The sequence below is a fragment of the Xiphias gladius genome, chromosome 8 (genome assembly GCF_016859285.1).
Source record: "Xiphias gladius isolate SHS-SW01 ecotype Sanya breed wild chromosome 8, ASM1685928v1, whole genome shotgun sequence".
NCBI classification, from domain to species: domain Eukaryota; kingdom Metazoa; phylum Chordata; class Actinopteri; order Istiophoriformes; family Xiphiidae; genus Xiphias; species Xiphias gladius.
The window spans coordinates 31,391,421-31,406,833 of NC_053407.1; the positions used below are offsets into that span (position 1 = coordinate 31,391,421).

At 43.7% G+C, this 15,413-nt stretch overlaps 1 protein-coding gene across 6 annotated transcripts in view; it reads left to right on the top strand.

Annotated features, from left to right (window-relative positions):
* LOC120792819 (zinc finger C3H1 domain-containing protein-like) overlaps positions 1 to 15,225 on the top strand; it is a 34,742-nt gene extending 19,517 nt beyond the window's left edge. For 5 of the 6 annotated variants that reach the window (XM_040132178.1, XM_040132176.1, XM_040132180.1 and 2 more), the window contains 19 exons: positions 838 to 969; positions 1,064 to 1,185; positions 1,323 to 1,424; positions 1,510 to 1,638; positions 2,962 to 3,139; positions 3,246 to 3,432; positions 4,652 to 4,840; positions 6,850 to 7,087; positions 7,223 to 7,328; positions 7,761 to 7,959; positions 8,123 to 8,217; positions 8,391 to 8,498; positions 10,088 to 10,192; positions 10,311 to 10,473; positions 11,578 to 11,678; positions 11,983 to 12,084; positions 12,991 to 13,030; positions 13,533 to 13,595; positions 14,245 to 15,225. In XM_040132178.1, coding sequence (XP_039988112.1) covers positions 838 to 969; positions 1,064 to 1,185; positions 1,323 to 1,424; positions 1,510 to 1,638; positions 2,962 to 3,139; positions 3,246 to 3,432; positions 4,652 to 4,840; positions 6,850 to 7,087; positions 7,223 to 7,328; positions 7,761 to 7,959; positions 8,123 to 8,217; positions 8,391 to 8,498; positions 10,088 to 10,192; positions 10,311 to 10,473; positions 11,578 to 11,678; positions 11,983 to 12,084; positions 12,991 to 13,030; positions 13,533 to 13,595; positions 14,245 to 14,364 — 2,479 coding nt within the window. In that variant the 3' untranslated portion in view covers positions 14,365 to 15,225. Of the gene's footprint in view, positions 1 to 837; positions 970 to 1,063; positions 1,186 to 1,322; positions 1,425 to 1,509; positions 1,639 to 2,961; positions 3,140 to 3,245; positions 3,433 to 4,651; positions 4,841 to 6,849; positions 7,088 to 7,222; positions 7,329 to 7,760; positions 7,960 to 8,122; positions 8,218 to 8,390; positions 8,499 to 10,087; positions 10,193 to 10,310; positions 10,474 to 11,577; positions 11,679 to 11,982; positions 12,085 to 12,990; positions 13,040 to 13,532; positions 13,596 to 14,244 lie in introns of those variants that run through there. The other variant, XM_040132181.1, reaches the window with a different exon arrangement.
* Positions 15,226 to 15,413: the final 188 nt, after the last annotated feature.

The window sequence follows — 15,413 nt, forward strand, 5'->3', positions numbered from 1 at the left end:
ATTAACAGAAAAAGACCCTTTTAATGTCAAATTGAAAACAGATCTCTGTAAAATTAATTACAAACATGTTTGCAGAAGTATTCACTCCCAATAATAGGACACGTCTAACTCATCGCAGCTGCAGTAAAGTGGTTTCAGAAGTCATATAATCACTTAAATCCAGATCAACTGTGTGTGGTCTGGGGGTTTCAGGTGATTGTAATCTAAATTCTCCTGTATCTGTAGTGTAAATACGCCTGTATGTGGAAGGTCCCACTATCATAGTCAGTCCTCCACCATGAGGACAAAGAAACTCTCCAGGCAACTCTGCAAAAAGCTGATTGTCTAGAACAGGAACATTTTCATGTTTCATGTCAATCCAGTTGAATTGATCCTAAATGAAAAAGGAAAGAGGTTAGCCTTCCTGGGAGAGAGAGAGAGAGAGAGAGAGAGAGAGAGAGAGAGAAAATGAGGAATAGTAAAGGATATTTATTCCAAATACTGCTGGCAGCTCCCAAATTAACACTGAACTGGGTGATATTTTAATAGGCGCCGAGTTTATTACCAGCCACGACAGCATCGCTGGTAGTGTTTTCACCTTGTATGAATGTCTGTGTATGTGGACAGATGTTGTCACCATGATAGCGTCAAACCTGTGTAAGAACCTTTACAAGTGTGTAGTTGAGATCAAAATGAAGGTGAGTTCATAGATGGGTGTGGTCCGACCCATGATTGCTGAGTACTCCTGTGGGTCTGAACGCCAACGTGTTGTCGGGCGTCGCGGCTGCTGTGATCCCATCACATGATGGTCTCTACTTTTAATGTTTTAATTAAAAATCTTTCTGTTCTCTCTGCCAGGTTCAGTCCGTACTACAGGACCAAGGAGAAGTTATCACTGAGCTCTGTAACATACAGCAACACCATCGAACCAAGAAAGTGTTTCTGTCGGTTCGATCTCACAGGAACATGCAATGATGACGACTGCAGATGGTGAGTGTCAAAATATATTCATTTCAGTCTCTGAACCTTCCTTGTGTCGTCTCTGTGGGGTTTAATGTCTGTGTCCTCTCCCTCTGTTCTGCAGGCAGCACATGAGAAACTGCACTTTGACTGGAAACCAACTTTTCCAGGATATTCTGTCGTACAATCTGTCTTTGATCAGCTGTTCTGAGAGCAGCTCAGACGAGGACGTCAGTGTAGCCACAGGTGGGCGAGAGAAATTATTTCCTTTCAGTATGTTGCTAGAACGCAAACTGGTTTCTTAAATACTTTTTCCACTGTGGAATAGACTCCAGTCAGTCCTCGGTTGTTGTGTTTGATGTATTTTTCTGACTGTTTTGTAGAGAAGTATATTAAGAAGCTGTTTGGCACAAACAAAGACCGTATGGGAATCGATCAGAAGGCCGTCCTCCTCGTCAGCAAAGTGAATGAAAGCAAACGACACGGTTGGTCAACTTTTGCTTTTAAACACTCCTCATCAGAGAAACTGTTTCCAGACATCTGACTTCTGGTCTGTTCTTGTTTTTCCAGTTCCCCCGTTCACCACCTGTAAAGACTTGAGGAGGTGGAGACCGAAGCCGTCGGCACAGAGCAGTCTCAGCCCCGAGGACAACAGTGAGCATGAGACCGCAGGTGGAAACATCACACCTGGGGGATACGGTGAGAACGAGGTTTTCCGATTGCCTCGTGAGAAAAACGTCTTTTCATCTTCTTGTTCTCACAGTCGAGGGTTTAACTGAGCTTGACCACTTGTCTCGAAGAACTGTCAACTTTACTGTCTTTAGATTAAAATTACTGCCAAAACCACCAGTCTCCACACTAAACAGGATTCGGTCAGAGGCTTTGAGGGATATTTATTTCAATATTTAGCCATGTTGGCAGCCTGTGTCTGTGGATGTTGATGTCCATCAGACGGTCGCCACTTTGGTTCAGACTGAAACATCTCAACAACTGTTGGGTGAACTGTGATGAAATGTGGTTCAGCGTTCATGTTTCCCTCAGGATGAACCGGAATAACTCTGCTGATCCTCTGACTTTTCCTCTAGCGACATCATCAGGTCACATTTTAATTTGTCCAATATTTTGGTTTATGACCAGGTTCCTGTACAACTAAAACCTTCCCATCAGCCTCAGCCGGATGCTGTGTTTACTGCAGATTGGCTAAAGTTAGCACGTTAAACTATGATGGTGAACATTGTACCTGCTATCATTCTACCCGTCTGCATTCAAACAACATCAGCAGCCTTTTTTCAGACTGGGAAGCTGCTGCTGTAAAATGAGCTGAATGGATTCTATCAGTGTTAATGTTGGATTTTCGTAGCACCTGCAGCCGTTCCACCAACGGTCTGTCGACGCGTCTGTGGTTCTTTCGCCCAGTGGCCGACATCGTCGCTGTCAGAGATTCACCAGATCTGACTCTGAATCATGAGTTGGATGCTGACGTGAAACAGATTTTACCACTCGTGGTAAAATGTGGTGACACTTTAAACGATATGACGTGAACGAAGCATCAGCACAACCTCACAGAGCTGATAGCATGGCTGTAGAGACTGCACTGAGAACAGCCCTGTATCAGTTACAGGGGAGTTGACATCTGATCCATTTTGTCCAGTTTCAGTAACGGGTCCGTGGGATGGAAGGTTTATCAGACACCAAACACTGCACTGAGGTTTATAATACTGCGAGCCAGGATTTTACAATCTGTAAAGTTATCACGTCCCTTATCCCACGCCCTGCCGTGTCAGCCCCTGAATGAACGAAGAGGTCGCGTTTTTTTTCCCCCACAGGGCTAAAGTCCGTCTGAATGTGGCCTTTGTAAGACTGTATAAATAATATAAACACAAAAAACACCACTGTATGTGTCAAATAGCCCTGGGTGTTCTTGCCTCTCCAAAAAAACAAGACAGTTTCAGCACCTTTCTGAACAGCTGGATGTTTTGTGGGGATAAATCATTCATGACTGTCTGTTTTATATTTGTACAGATGACCGCTTTAAGACCAGCCTGTCTGCCGTAGATGTGTGTGTCACATCGGAGGACAAGCGTTATTTTGTCAGTGAGACAGACGACATATCAAACCTGGAGACCAGTGTTCTGGAGAGTCCTCGAGACACTCAGCTGTGGATCAAACTGGCCTTCAAGTATCTCAATCAAAATGAAACGCAAGTTATCAAACAACCAGCCGATTCAGAGTTCTAGTCCATTGTCTGTTCTTTCTCCTTTTGACTTTTTAAAAATTAGGATATAATGTTTTGTGTTCGTCTGTAGGTCTGCAGCAGAATGTCTAGAAGCCGCCCTCAACACGCTGTCTCGTGCTCTGGAAAGTAACTGTGATAACCCGGAGGTGTGGAGCCACTACCTGTCTCTGTTCTCCAGACGAGGCAGCAGGGAGGAAGTCCAGGAGATGTGTGAGATGGCCGTGGAGCACGCGCCGGACTACCGAGTGTGGTGGAATGTGAGTCCTCAGATCTGTCTTAAAGGCTCGCGCTCTTACACTGAATGTCCAGAGGATTCAGCCTTGTCTCGTTCCAGCTCAGTCACGGCTCCTTAGCTTTTTCTGAATGTCCTGAATATTTTAGATACAGTAGCCTCTAATGTCCACATTGTGCTGATAAAATCTGTAAACACATACTTTCCCATTGTTTTGGCCCTCCACATGCGGGGCCAGAGCTTTCTTTACCACAAAACAATGGCAGCTGCTCAGTGAGTGTCCGGGCTGTTACAACCATTCACCAACTTCTGTGAATACACGTATTTTAAAAGCAAGTGTAGGTGATCACACAGAACAGTACACTCATTATTCTGGATTTATGTTGATTTTGTCAGACGTTGTTGTGATTATAAAATAATGATTTTCTCAGCAGCAGCGGTTTGGGAATGACTGCTTGGTAACATGAAGTGTTTATGAGGTCAATCCGCTGATCCTGGTTCAATGTCTGACAACAGAAAAAGAAACATCTGTAAATGAGAACAGCGACATGTTGAATTGAGCTCCATTAAAAGACAGTGAGGTGATGACAGAGCAGGACAAGACTGAGGACAGGTTCAACTCTCAGCAGAGGAGCAGACTTTGGCAGCAAAGTTAGGAGGAAAACTCTGTGATCACACATTTCAATTTCAGTACAGTCAAACACGCAGCTGCCGGCATGAACCTGATTTATGTTGGTTTGATGATAAAATCCAGATGTTATCAGCTGGCTGTCTGTCTCTCTCCTGACCAGATGTTGCTGTGATGCACTTTTATTGTTAAACTGAAAACAGTTTGAAGAGATTTTCCTCTTTTCATGTCGTTCAGGTGTTGACAGAGTTGTCTACTAAAACCACCTGGAGACTGTCAGTATGGACACTGATCGTTTTCACATGAAAACGGTTTGAAAAAATCAGACAGTTCAGTGTAGATGTAGTCCCAGACTGAATTCACCACAACCAGGACTCAACATTTGACCCTTTTCACATCTAAAGCTGTTTATGGTTTTGTGATTGCAGACAATTGCCACCTGTTCTTATTTCTTTTTTCACACAGGGTGAAAAAGCCTCTTAAACACTTAGATCATCATAGGATAAGAGAACTTGCCTCTCACCCTAAACACTTGTAAGATTAGTGTTATCTTAGAAATAAAAGGAACCGTACGTTTCTGATGTAACATTTCTGCTGCCCTGTCCTTCCCCTGCAGTATTTGAACCTGGAGAGCTCGTTTGAGGGGAAGGACTACGTGTGTGATCGTCTGCTGCAGTTTCTCCTCACTGAGGCCTCTTCAGGTATCACAGAAAAACTGTCCTTCCAGCTGATGGAGGCTCTGCTCTACAGAGTCCACCTCAACCTGTTCACAGGCAGGATGGAGAGCGCTCTGGCCATTCTACAGGTGAAACACGACAAGATCAAACAGTTTATTATGTACTGAAATGACATTAGTAAAGTTCTTGGTCTGCATTTGTCTGTGTTGTTGATCTGTTTGTCACTCTGGCAGGGCTTCAGACTAACTTTTCACTGGTAACACTGCACACCATTTGGTCCGTTCCGTTATCGATGACACGGGTATAGATAATCTCACATTCTTTGGTGGAAATGTCAGTGGCGCCATCTAGGGGCTGGAAGCAGTTTTGTCACCAATCTTTTCCTGGAGGTTGCCTGATATTACTCCCATAAACTGGGCACAGGCCATGTAATTGACATAGGCTGAATTCAGATTTAACCTGTTCTTCATCGTTGTGATCTGGGATGTGAGTTTTGTGAATGAGAGTTCCTCTTTCGCTGTGTTATTGGCAGTGTTGAGCTCGATGACCATTTCATTCTCCTCCGTTGAGCGATTACGTTGAGGGGCTCGGTGTTTCAGGTGATGCATCGGTCCCTGCAGGTTTTCTGTTTCCTACTGTTGTTGTGCAGCTTCAGAGTTTCATGCTTGAACTGTGTTGGCCCGGTAACAAGTCTAGAGTTGCCTGCAGTGGATGGGCCACGTTGCCTACAATACACACGCAGCGTAGCACTCCCCTGGTACCACGACCATGGGTAGTGTGTTAGCCATTCCTCTATAGTATTTTATCTATTACTTATTCTATTTTATCTTTGTTTATTCTTACCTTTATTCTAGTGCTTTAGTTCTTAGCCTTCTTTTCATTCTTGTTGTGTTCTACTATTGTGTTACTACTGCTGCTGTAACAAAGAAATTCCCCCTCCTGGGGATTAAGAAACTACTTACCTACCTTCTTCTTCACTGGCTCAGTCGGTCTCTCCCTGCAGCTCCACTGTCATCATCAGCGGTGTCTGAGTCGGGACCTCTGGTTGGCTCTCCCTCTCCACCAGCCTCCTCCTCTCTTTCCTCATTTTGTTTTTTAAAGTAATCAGCTACGGACGCTTCGTCTTTGGAACACGCTAACAGCTAAATGATTGTTTCAGCAGGGAGAGACCGACTGAGCCAGTGAAGAAGAAAAAGTACAACTTTCAGCCACAACGTAAATACTAAATATTTTGCTTGTACTTCTTTTATGTTGAAGGAAAATTGGGGTTGGTTTAGTTGCACCTCATCTGCAGCAGTGATGGTTTTGCATTCAGTGGTGAATCACTGCAGAACAAAGCTTACAGCAGTTAAATGAACATAACTGAGTCTATAGTCCCTGATACATAAAACTCATGACTAAAAATCTATGTACACGAAACAGAGAGAGAGATGCTGCTGATGATGGTTCAGTGAACCTCATCTCACTCACAAGTAGACACACCTTTAATCAGCTGTTCCTTCACCATACCTCTGCCTGCTCATTAGACCTGTCAGCGATAAGCACAGCAAAGAAGTGCAGTCTCTTGTTGCAGTGACCGTTACACAGACAGCTGTGGATATTTATACTGCCTGTTTCATTAATTCATCACATTTACCTGTAAACCCTCAGCAGCAGTGGTACCTTGGTCATTGTGTGATTTATCAAATCGGCATCTTATAGATCACACAATCAGTGAAATTGATAACAGTCGAAACAAATATTGCTGTAGTGTATATTTCATCTCATCTGGCTGTAGAAAACTGCGTGCACGTCGGGGTGAAGTCTAGTTGATATAGTAGGATAGTGTAGTTTATATAATTACCAGTCAATGTGTTTTTGTGCTTACACATCAGATCCCTGGTCTTTCCTGCTTAGTTTAGTAAGAGGCCGCCCAGTAGCCACACAATCCCAAGTTTGATCTAATGTGATCCCAGCTGACCACACCAGGCCCGAGTTTCATTTATTACTTTATTATGTTTACTTTTAAGGACACTACACATTAATGAATGTGTAGTTGGCAGGTTGATGTCAAATGAAAAAATAAATCCAGACCCTCTGAGATCAAGCCATAGTCACTAAAAATAAAGATTTTTTTCCTATTTGGTTCTGTCGGCAGAATGCCTTGAAATCAGCCCATGACAGGAGTATAGCCGACCACCTGACAGCCAGTGACCGGGCATTGGTCTGGCTCTCCTACATCCACCTGACGGAGTTCGACCGGCTGCCATCCGGCCTGTACGACCCGGCAGAGTCCGGTCCGTCCAGACTGGTCAGCAGAGAGTCCTTCCTGCTGCCGTGGAGAACGCCGCAGGACATTAGTACGCCGCTCGACATCCTCATTGCTCTCTTCCAAGGTACAGAGACCAACGGTGGTTAAGGTCATGTGTCACGGTGATTGTTTTATTTATCGTTATTATTTATTATTCGGGTCCAGATCTTAGTTTGACACTGTATTCTCTTGTTTTCTGTGATGTTGTTCCATTCCTAAGATGCCATCCATCAGTGCAGTGATGAGTCGCTGTCTCAGAGTGAGAGGATGCTGTCTTGCCTGCCTCTTCACACCAACCTCATCTTCCTCAACAAACTGCTGCAGAGGTGAGCTGTCTGCTGCTGCTCTGTGCAGGGTTTCTAACGTTTTGGTTGCATCTGTATCAAGTAACTGACTGAAGTCTTAGCAGGACCACTGATTCTACTATTGCCCAGACTGTAATTAGAGGTCACAGTGTCTTTCTTAAACATCTTGTGTTAGGGATTTGTTGGAGACTTGAAAGAATGCAGCATGTTTTTTACAGACCTGCTCACAGCCTGCCTGCATGATTCATGAGTCATGTTCTATTAACTTACTTTGTACTTTTTAATTACTTTTTTGCAGCTTTTTCAAACTGCTTAAAACTATTCAAAAAATGTGTTGACGGAAGCTAAAATAGTTTTAATAGTTTTTTAAAAGATAGTATCTTGTTTGCAAGTTTAAGTTTTCTGCTTGTTGACCTGCGTGAACAACATATGAAGATGTTGTTGTCCCTGTAGGTATGATGAGGGTATTGCTCTGTGCGAGTCTCTGCTGGAGTGTTGTCCTGAGTCCTGCACTCTGCGAGACGCTCTGGCCGACCTCCACATCAGGAAAGGAAACAGCGATCAGGCGGTCAGCATGTGGCTTCACGCTCTGGCTGAGTGTCCCAACAACGCCGAGGTCTTCTATCACTCCTGCAAGTTCCTCATGGCTCAGGTGAGCTCAGGTGTTGAAGTGGTTTGTTTCTAGATCTCGCCACACTGGGTTAGATTTATATTAAAACCAACAATGTTTCACCCATTTCACTTTAATTACAGAAGTTCATGTTACTGTTTTTTTTCTTTTTCTTTTTTTCCCTCTCCGCTGTCTCGTTCCACAGGAGAAGTCGAGCGCCGTTGTTCCTCTGTTTCGAGGATTCATCCTGTCGCTCTGTGAGGATGAACAGAGTCAGCAGAAACCTGTGGACGTTCTGCGGTACATTGTGTTCAACTGAATTTCCAAGCATAAAGATACTTGTACAGCTATAGATAATACAGTAGATTGAATATATGAATGAAAGTGGAGATGGAGGCGTTTGTGTTAGATGTTGAAACATACTGAGGACTTGAATTCAGATGAGTTAAAGTTTGTTGTTTTTCTCCCACCAGCAACATCCTTGGTTTTCCCACCGAGGAGCTCCTGAGAGGTCCAATCATCAAGAAGGAGCTTCAGGAGCAGCTCAGTCAGCAGACTCCCTACCTGCATCTGATTCACTGGTGTGTGTTTCTTTACTTTGTTTACAATTTACCCCACGGTACCAACAACAAAACGTAGACCATAGGATGGATGTTTATAAACCAGACTCATCACAGACAAACCAGGAAATCTAACCTTTTGAAAGTTTCTTCTTTTAAGGCTACTTTTCTTACACATATTTTTGTTTGGTAGGAAATCCTTACATGTAGTTTTAGATTCCTGAGCTCTCGTGTTGCTTGTCAACTGTGGCAAAAAAATGAAGCAGTAGGAAAAAAATGTACTCTTGAAAAAATCATCCTCCTCCTTCTCAGAGTCCTAACTGAGTCAGATGTGAGCACACTGACATGAAACACGTTGATATGATTCAGTGTGACGTCCACTTCCTAAAGATATCGTGATCTCTGATGTCCCTCCCGAATAAAGCTCCAGAAATCCACTTAGAAAAGAGGAAAAAGAGGCTGCAGAACTTCATTCAGAATCTTCACGTTTTTAGGTTTCCTTCAGTATCACAGTGACCCAGTGACAGTTGTCTGTACATCCACGGCTACACTGAGAACAGGAGCTGATCACAGCTGATTCAGCAGCTTTTAATGGACACAGTCTGGCTAAATGTGAACGGGCTCTTTCTGTCCTGACGGCTTTAATTTTTTCTGTTGTCATGTTGATTCCCAAACAGGTCTGTATGTTGGTGTCAGCATGTTTCCATCATCAACTTCCACCATTTTCACATTAAAAATTTAACTCGGAGCTGATAAAAAGCAGCAGAAGGAAAGAACTCAGAGATCCACTTTAAAATCCAGGGACCAGGTTTAAATGACAGGAGGAGAAACAGGAGTCACTGTGGCCGTAGTTATTACTGGGGATCAAAATCACTGAGCAGAGCAGGTGAAGTTAAAATCACCCACCACCTCTACAGACAGAAATCCAGTCTGGATGGAGCTTTAGACAGACAGGCAGAGCGTCGCGTCGTGACCCGTGATGTGTTTTATCTTTTCTCACAGTGAACTCTGAGACACTCCAACCACATCAGGTCCAACATTTAGTCCGACACGAGCTTTTATTGGCTGCGTATTTACAGTCTTGATATTTTTCTCACAGTGCAGCCGATTTGATTTGAATGAGACAAACATCTACTCCTTCTGAAGCTGCTCGCCTGCTCTGTCAGATCAGGCTGCTGTAACTCTTCTTGCATAAGCTCCTCTCACTGTTAATCATCGAATACGATAATAAGATGTTAATGTGCCCGGTGGAAAGGCAATTTCCCCCGATGTGTGATGAAACTGTGGATTTGTGTTTTGATATTGTGACGCTGATGAACCGAAGCGGGTCATATGTTTACTTAAAGGAATACTGCGGCATTTTGGGAAATAATTTGCTTTCTTACTGGGAGTTCGATGATAAGATTTATGGGTTTGAATCTTCAGTATGCTGCATATGCTTTAGATTACCTCGGTAGTGACGGAGCAGGGATTAAATTAAAGGTTAGAGTCCAGCTGTAAACCAAATGACACCTAAAAAGACTCAAGTGAGTTGACAAGACTGACATGTGCTGTACAGATCCCTAAGGTTAAATTGTAAATGCTGAAGCAGTGTTGTGTAACTGTTCCAGTCGCTGGCAGCGGCTGCACGGTTCTGCAGAGGAAACGGTGGACGCCTTTGAGAGAGCGCTGGGATCAGCCATGCAGCTGGGGGAGCTTCACAAACTCTGGATGGAGTGAGTGTCACCTGCAGGAATCCTTATCTGCTATAGATAAAATCTGTATCAGGGCTGCCTGAAAGGATTCAAGCTAAACAGCATTTGACCTGTGACTGTGTGTTTTCTCTCTCTATAGTTATCTGCTGTTCAGCAGCAGTCAGCAGACCCGTGGTCCGGCCAACAGTCAGTCCAAACTGTTCTCAGATCTGGTCCAGCGTTGTCTGAGCACCGTCCCGTCTCGACTTGAGGTTCCCTTCAACCCTGCAGAGTTCTGGAGCTGCTACCGCTTCCACAACAAGGCAAGACAGTTCAGCTGTAACAGGCTGCAGAAGGATCAGATTTAAACTAGTGACACCAAGATGTTGTTCCAGTAGTCAGTAACAGAAACCTCCCATGATGGAACCAAGTAAATGTATTTATAATTGTTTGCAGTACCTAGAATGCATTAAGACCACTAGACACTCTAACAGTGTTTATCGCTGTTCATTGGTTAAAAAATAGGTTTACACAGTGTAGGCAAGCCTAAGGAAAATAAATCCAATCAAATAATATTGTACCGAACATACGTCGGATGTATAAAGGATGATTTTACCCAGAACTGAAAAATGACAAATAATCTATTATTATATTTTAATGCTCAGGATAATGAAAAATTAAAATTAAAACTTAAAACAAAAAGGAAATACAAGTTTCTATTATTTATTTCAATTTAAGGATTTACATTTAAGTTTTTCTATTCTCAGTTTAAGGATTTTAAATAAGTTTTACGATATCAGTTTGGCATTTTAGTATCCAACTTCCTTTTTCTTTTTAACATTTAATTCTGTCCTGTTTATCCTGAGCGCTAAAATATAGTGATAGATTATTTGTCATTGTCTCCTAAGTCTTTATTTTCCCTTTTAATTCAATTCGGGGTAAAAATATGCTCCATATAAGATGCAGCTCAAAGCATTTAATTTTTAAAAAAAATATTTAAAACAATGAGCTTGTACACAAATTACAGAAAAAAAACATAAAAATATACTAACTTTGAAACCAGCAGTGCCTCTAGTAAAATATTGTTTTACAAACATTTATGCAAAAGATTAAAAAAAAATAGTCTCAGGTTGTTTTTTTTTTTTTTAATACAAAATTATAGAAGTTGCATCATAATATCAGAAGTCAGGTGAATAAATTTCCATTTTAGTTTTTCATATCGATGACGATGCAGAATTACCCACAGCTGTTAAAACATTTTTAAGTACGACATTTTCCCTGCACCTGTTGGATGTTACTTAAACCTGAGAATGTCCTGTGGTACGTTTAAACCCACAGTCGTCCACACTGTGGCCACTGAGTGCCTTGCTCATGAGCACCTGGTGGCCAGTGTTAATGTTAATGCCCGTTGTCCACTGGATCTTCAGGTGGTGACTCTTTACCTGAGCTGCCTACCACAGGCCCAGCATGCACTTGTCCTGGAGAGACTGCGATACGCCATGCCCAACAACACTGAACTGGGCCTGAGGTAGACACACGCTGCAGACACACACACACACAATCACACACTACACACGCACTGCGTTGCTGCTGTTGTTGCCGTGTTCCCAGGTTGTGTAAATGTTTCTTGCTTTAACAAACTCTCAGCAGGTGAACACTCATCAGGTTGGGCCTCTGTCCTCAGTCTGTTCTGAATCAGTGGAGTTAGATGGTAAACGTCTGTGCTGCAGTCAGTTGACAGACAGATAACGCCTGTGTCTCGGGGGACGGGGACGGGGCTGATGCTTTTTGAGTTGAGTTGTCGGTGTCAGTGCTGATCTGTTGCTGCACAGGTTGCTGCATCAGGAGTGGCAGGACGGAAACATTGAACATCTGAAATTCCAGGCCAGGATGTTGAGCAGTAACACTCCAAAGTGTTTGGCCAACTGGAAAATGTAAGTGAAAAAAATATCTCTCTGCTAAACGGATTGAGAGAAACACAAGGAAAATGTTGAGATAATGAAAGTGTCAGGATGTAGCTTTCGTTTATGTTTGAATGGGAAGAACACGGTGATCGAGTAGGCAGGACACTGAATACTTGTCCAACAGTCTGGTGATATTTCTGCTGGTCAACAAATCCTATGAAAAGACCAAACCAGTAATGAATGGACCCTACAAACACAAGCTGTGTGTGTGTGTGCGGGGGGAAGGTTCAGCTTTACATCGAAACACCTGCGCCTCCTGTTTTATATGTAAAGGCCCAGAAACTGGTGGTGTCGTGACGCACGTGAACTCTTCAGGAAAGCAGCTTTTGTCACATTCACCGCACATATCGACACCTCTCAGCGACTTCTGCTTCATGATGCAGCTGATGTGTACTTAGGGCTGCGCAATGCAGATGGTGCAGGTGATGGCGTTTCTGTGCAGCAGAGAGGAGGAGAGAGGTGGTTACTCTGGTACTTCAACTCGCATCTCTCCTAAAAACATACAGACAAAGCAAAGCTCTGGAGGGGTTGCACTCCCAGTTCCGAATGATATTTAGCTCCTGTTCCTTTTGAGTTTTGGGGGGACGGTCCAGTTGTTCTAGGAAAGAGCTGACCCTTTCTGAAAAAGGAAACTCTATATTTGAGCTGTTTTTGAAAGATTTACGTCTTCAGTTGGAACCAATGGGCTCGGAGCTGGGAATGTGTTGAGAGAGGGAATAACACACTGTTAGTTTGAGTCTGAACATGGGATTTATTGACCATCGGAAAATTCAAGAATAAGACCAGACTGATCCTTTAAAAAAGAAGTTGAAATGTATTTTTATTGAGTTTTTCCTGAAGTGAAGCTGACAGAGTGTCTGTGCTGTTTCTCGGCAGAGCGATAGCTGTGGAGAGGGAGCTAAAGGAGCGATCTGAGGTGAGTTAGCGGTGGAGGGATGTGAGAGCTAACGGGGTCTGAAGGAGGTCGGGATGATTTGAATCAACACCCTAATACATGCAGGAAATAAGTCAGCAGGTTTCCTTTTCTCGTGAAAACCATGTGAAACTGTGAAGTTTGGCGTGAGGCCTGAAGTATGAACTGCTGTGATGTCTGCTCTGTCACTGCCGACTGTTGGTGATCATTTCATGTCACTGAATCTTATTTCTTCCCCTGCAGGCCTTTTATCACCGTCCACTGTAATGTGTAACTCGTGGCAGTTTAGATTCTCGATTTGAGAGTTTTTGTTGCTCGTGCTGTGTTGTTGTAAGACGACAACATGACTAAACCTCTGACTTCATTCCACGCTTTTTATTTTTTTTCCTGTCCTTGTCCTTTGCTGAACTGACACAATGCTCCGGCGTCTGGTGTTTTTTGTTTGTTTGTTTGTTTGTTTTTCTCCCCCTCTCCCCTCTTTTATTTTATTTTTTTGTTTTTGTAGGTGCGACTGCTCTATCAGCAAGCCCTCCAAAACCTTCCACTGTGTGCTGCCCTGTGGAGAGATGTAAATGACCCCCTTCAGTTTCTCTTTAACACTCATGACATGCAAACACATAACACACAGACCAAACAGATAACAGATTGTCTCTGATCCTGTTTACACTCCATCACTTCACGTGTTTCAGCCAGATCGAGCTCTAGAACGCTACGGATCGGATCGGATCAGATCAGGTCAGGGATGGGGTCACGCCAGTTTGGATGTGCAGGTTTGATTTTGTATCCGTGAAGCCTCTTGTACTGGTCCTGAACCAACAGAGCGAGAAGCTCAGTGGATCTCCTCAGAGATCCATTTTATTTGGTGAATGCAGTGGGCGGTCAGTTTAGCGGGTACACCTGTCTTTAGAGTTTTAGTTTTATCTCGAAGTAAAGAACAGGGTCTGGACTGAATCACATGTGAAGTGAAAGGTGGAAACAGGCTCTTTCTCTTGTTTATACCACACCTGTATACATGCATGTTCACCTGCTGCCCCCCATCCTCCCCCTTCTCGATCTCCTCTCTCCTCTCTGCCTCTTTCTGCCCCCTCTTCCCCTCCCTCTTTATTTCCTTCCATGTCTCTCCCCTCTTACTTTTCCACCTCGTCCCCCCTCTCTCCCCTGTCTTTGTCCCCTCGCTCTGGATGTCTCTCCCCTCCCCCTCTGTCTCCCCCCTCCAGCGCCTGCTGTTTGAAGCAGCCGAAGGAGGTAACTCAGATAAGCTGAGGAGGCTTATAGACTGGTGTCAGCAGGTGGGAGTGAGTTTAGTCGTGGGCCGAGCACAGGGAGAAGATCACTGACCATCCTCGGCTCCAGCGCTGCAACTACAAACTACAGAATTATTATTATCGTCACAGCCATAAAAAGAAATCAGCTGACTGGCTGTAGATGATTGAGTGAGAGCAGACAAATCAGACGAGGTAAGACAGACGTCCCCCCTCCGCCTCCTCCAGGACACCTCGAGGCCCCTGTGCTCCCTCGAAGGTCCATATGTGGACCTGCTTATGTCCCATCACATCATGTACGTAAGTATAGACCTGCTGAGTGCCACAGTGTATTTTCTCTTCAATTCATGTCCTACCTCCTTTTGTTTCTGTCACTTTTCATTTCATTTGGATTTCATTTCCCTCCCTTTATATTTTAAGTTACCTGAGGGGTTGGGGTGGGGGGGTTTGGTTGGGACGGACCGTGACATCTCACTGTGGTGTTTGACACCCCCACACCCCCACCCCCGTGTGTTTTAAAGGATGTTTCCCCCCCCGTAGTGCTGCTGCAACATCTGCACGTTGTCTTTTCTTTGTGTCCCAGAGGAAAAACAAGACTTTTATTTTTGTTGATCAAACTGAATATTGATCAGGGTGTTGAGCGGGGCTGCTGCCTGTTTAGTATTTTCTATTTGGCTGGGTCCGGTCTGAATGAGTGTGAGAGAGACTGCCACAGAGACTGATCCACGCTGAGCCCGGCACCGGGAACGCCCTTTAAACGCACTACTGTTAGAGACAGTCAGGACTCGCTAACATGCTCTCATGTGCAATTTGTCTTTTTCTTTTTGTCAAAGTTCTGCCATATAATCATTAAAGAGTATTAGCAAGGAGAGGAGAAGAAAGTCCTTCCACTGTTGTGTTTTATATGTTGGATTTAAATGTTATTAAATTATTTTCTAAAGGTAGAGAGATGTCTCCCGAGTTTTTATTGTGTCACAAGAGTCTTAATGTTGACCTGTTTCTGATTATTTCTTGTTCATCGTTTAGTCGTTGAAACGTCAGAGAACTGTGGAAAAATGTCCTTCGCAATATCTGGAGTCGGAGCTCGACGTCTTCTAACATTGTGTCCAAAACCCAAAGAGCTT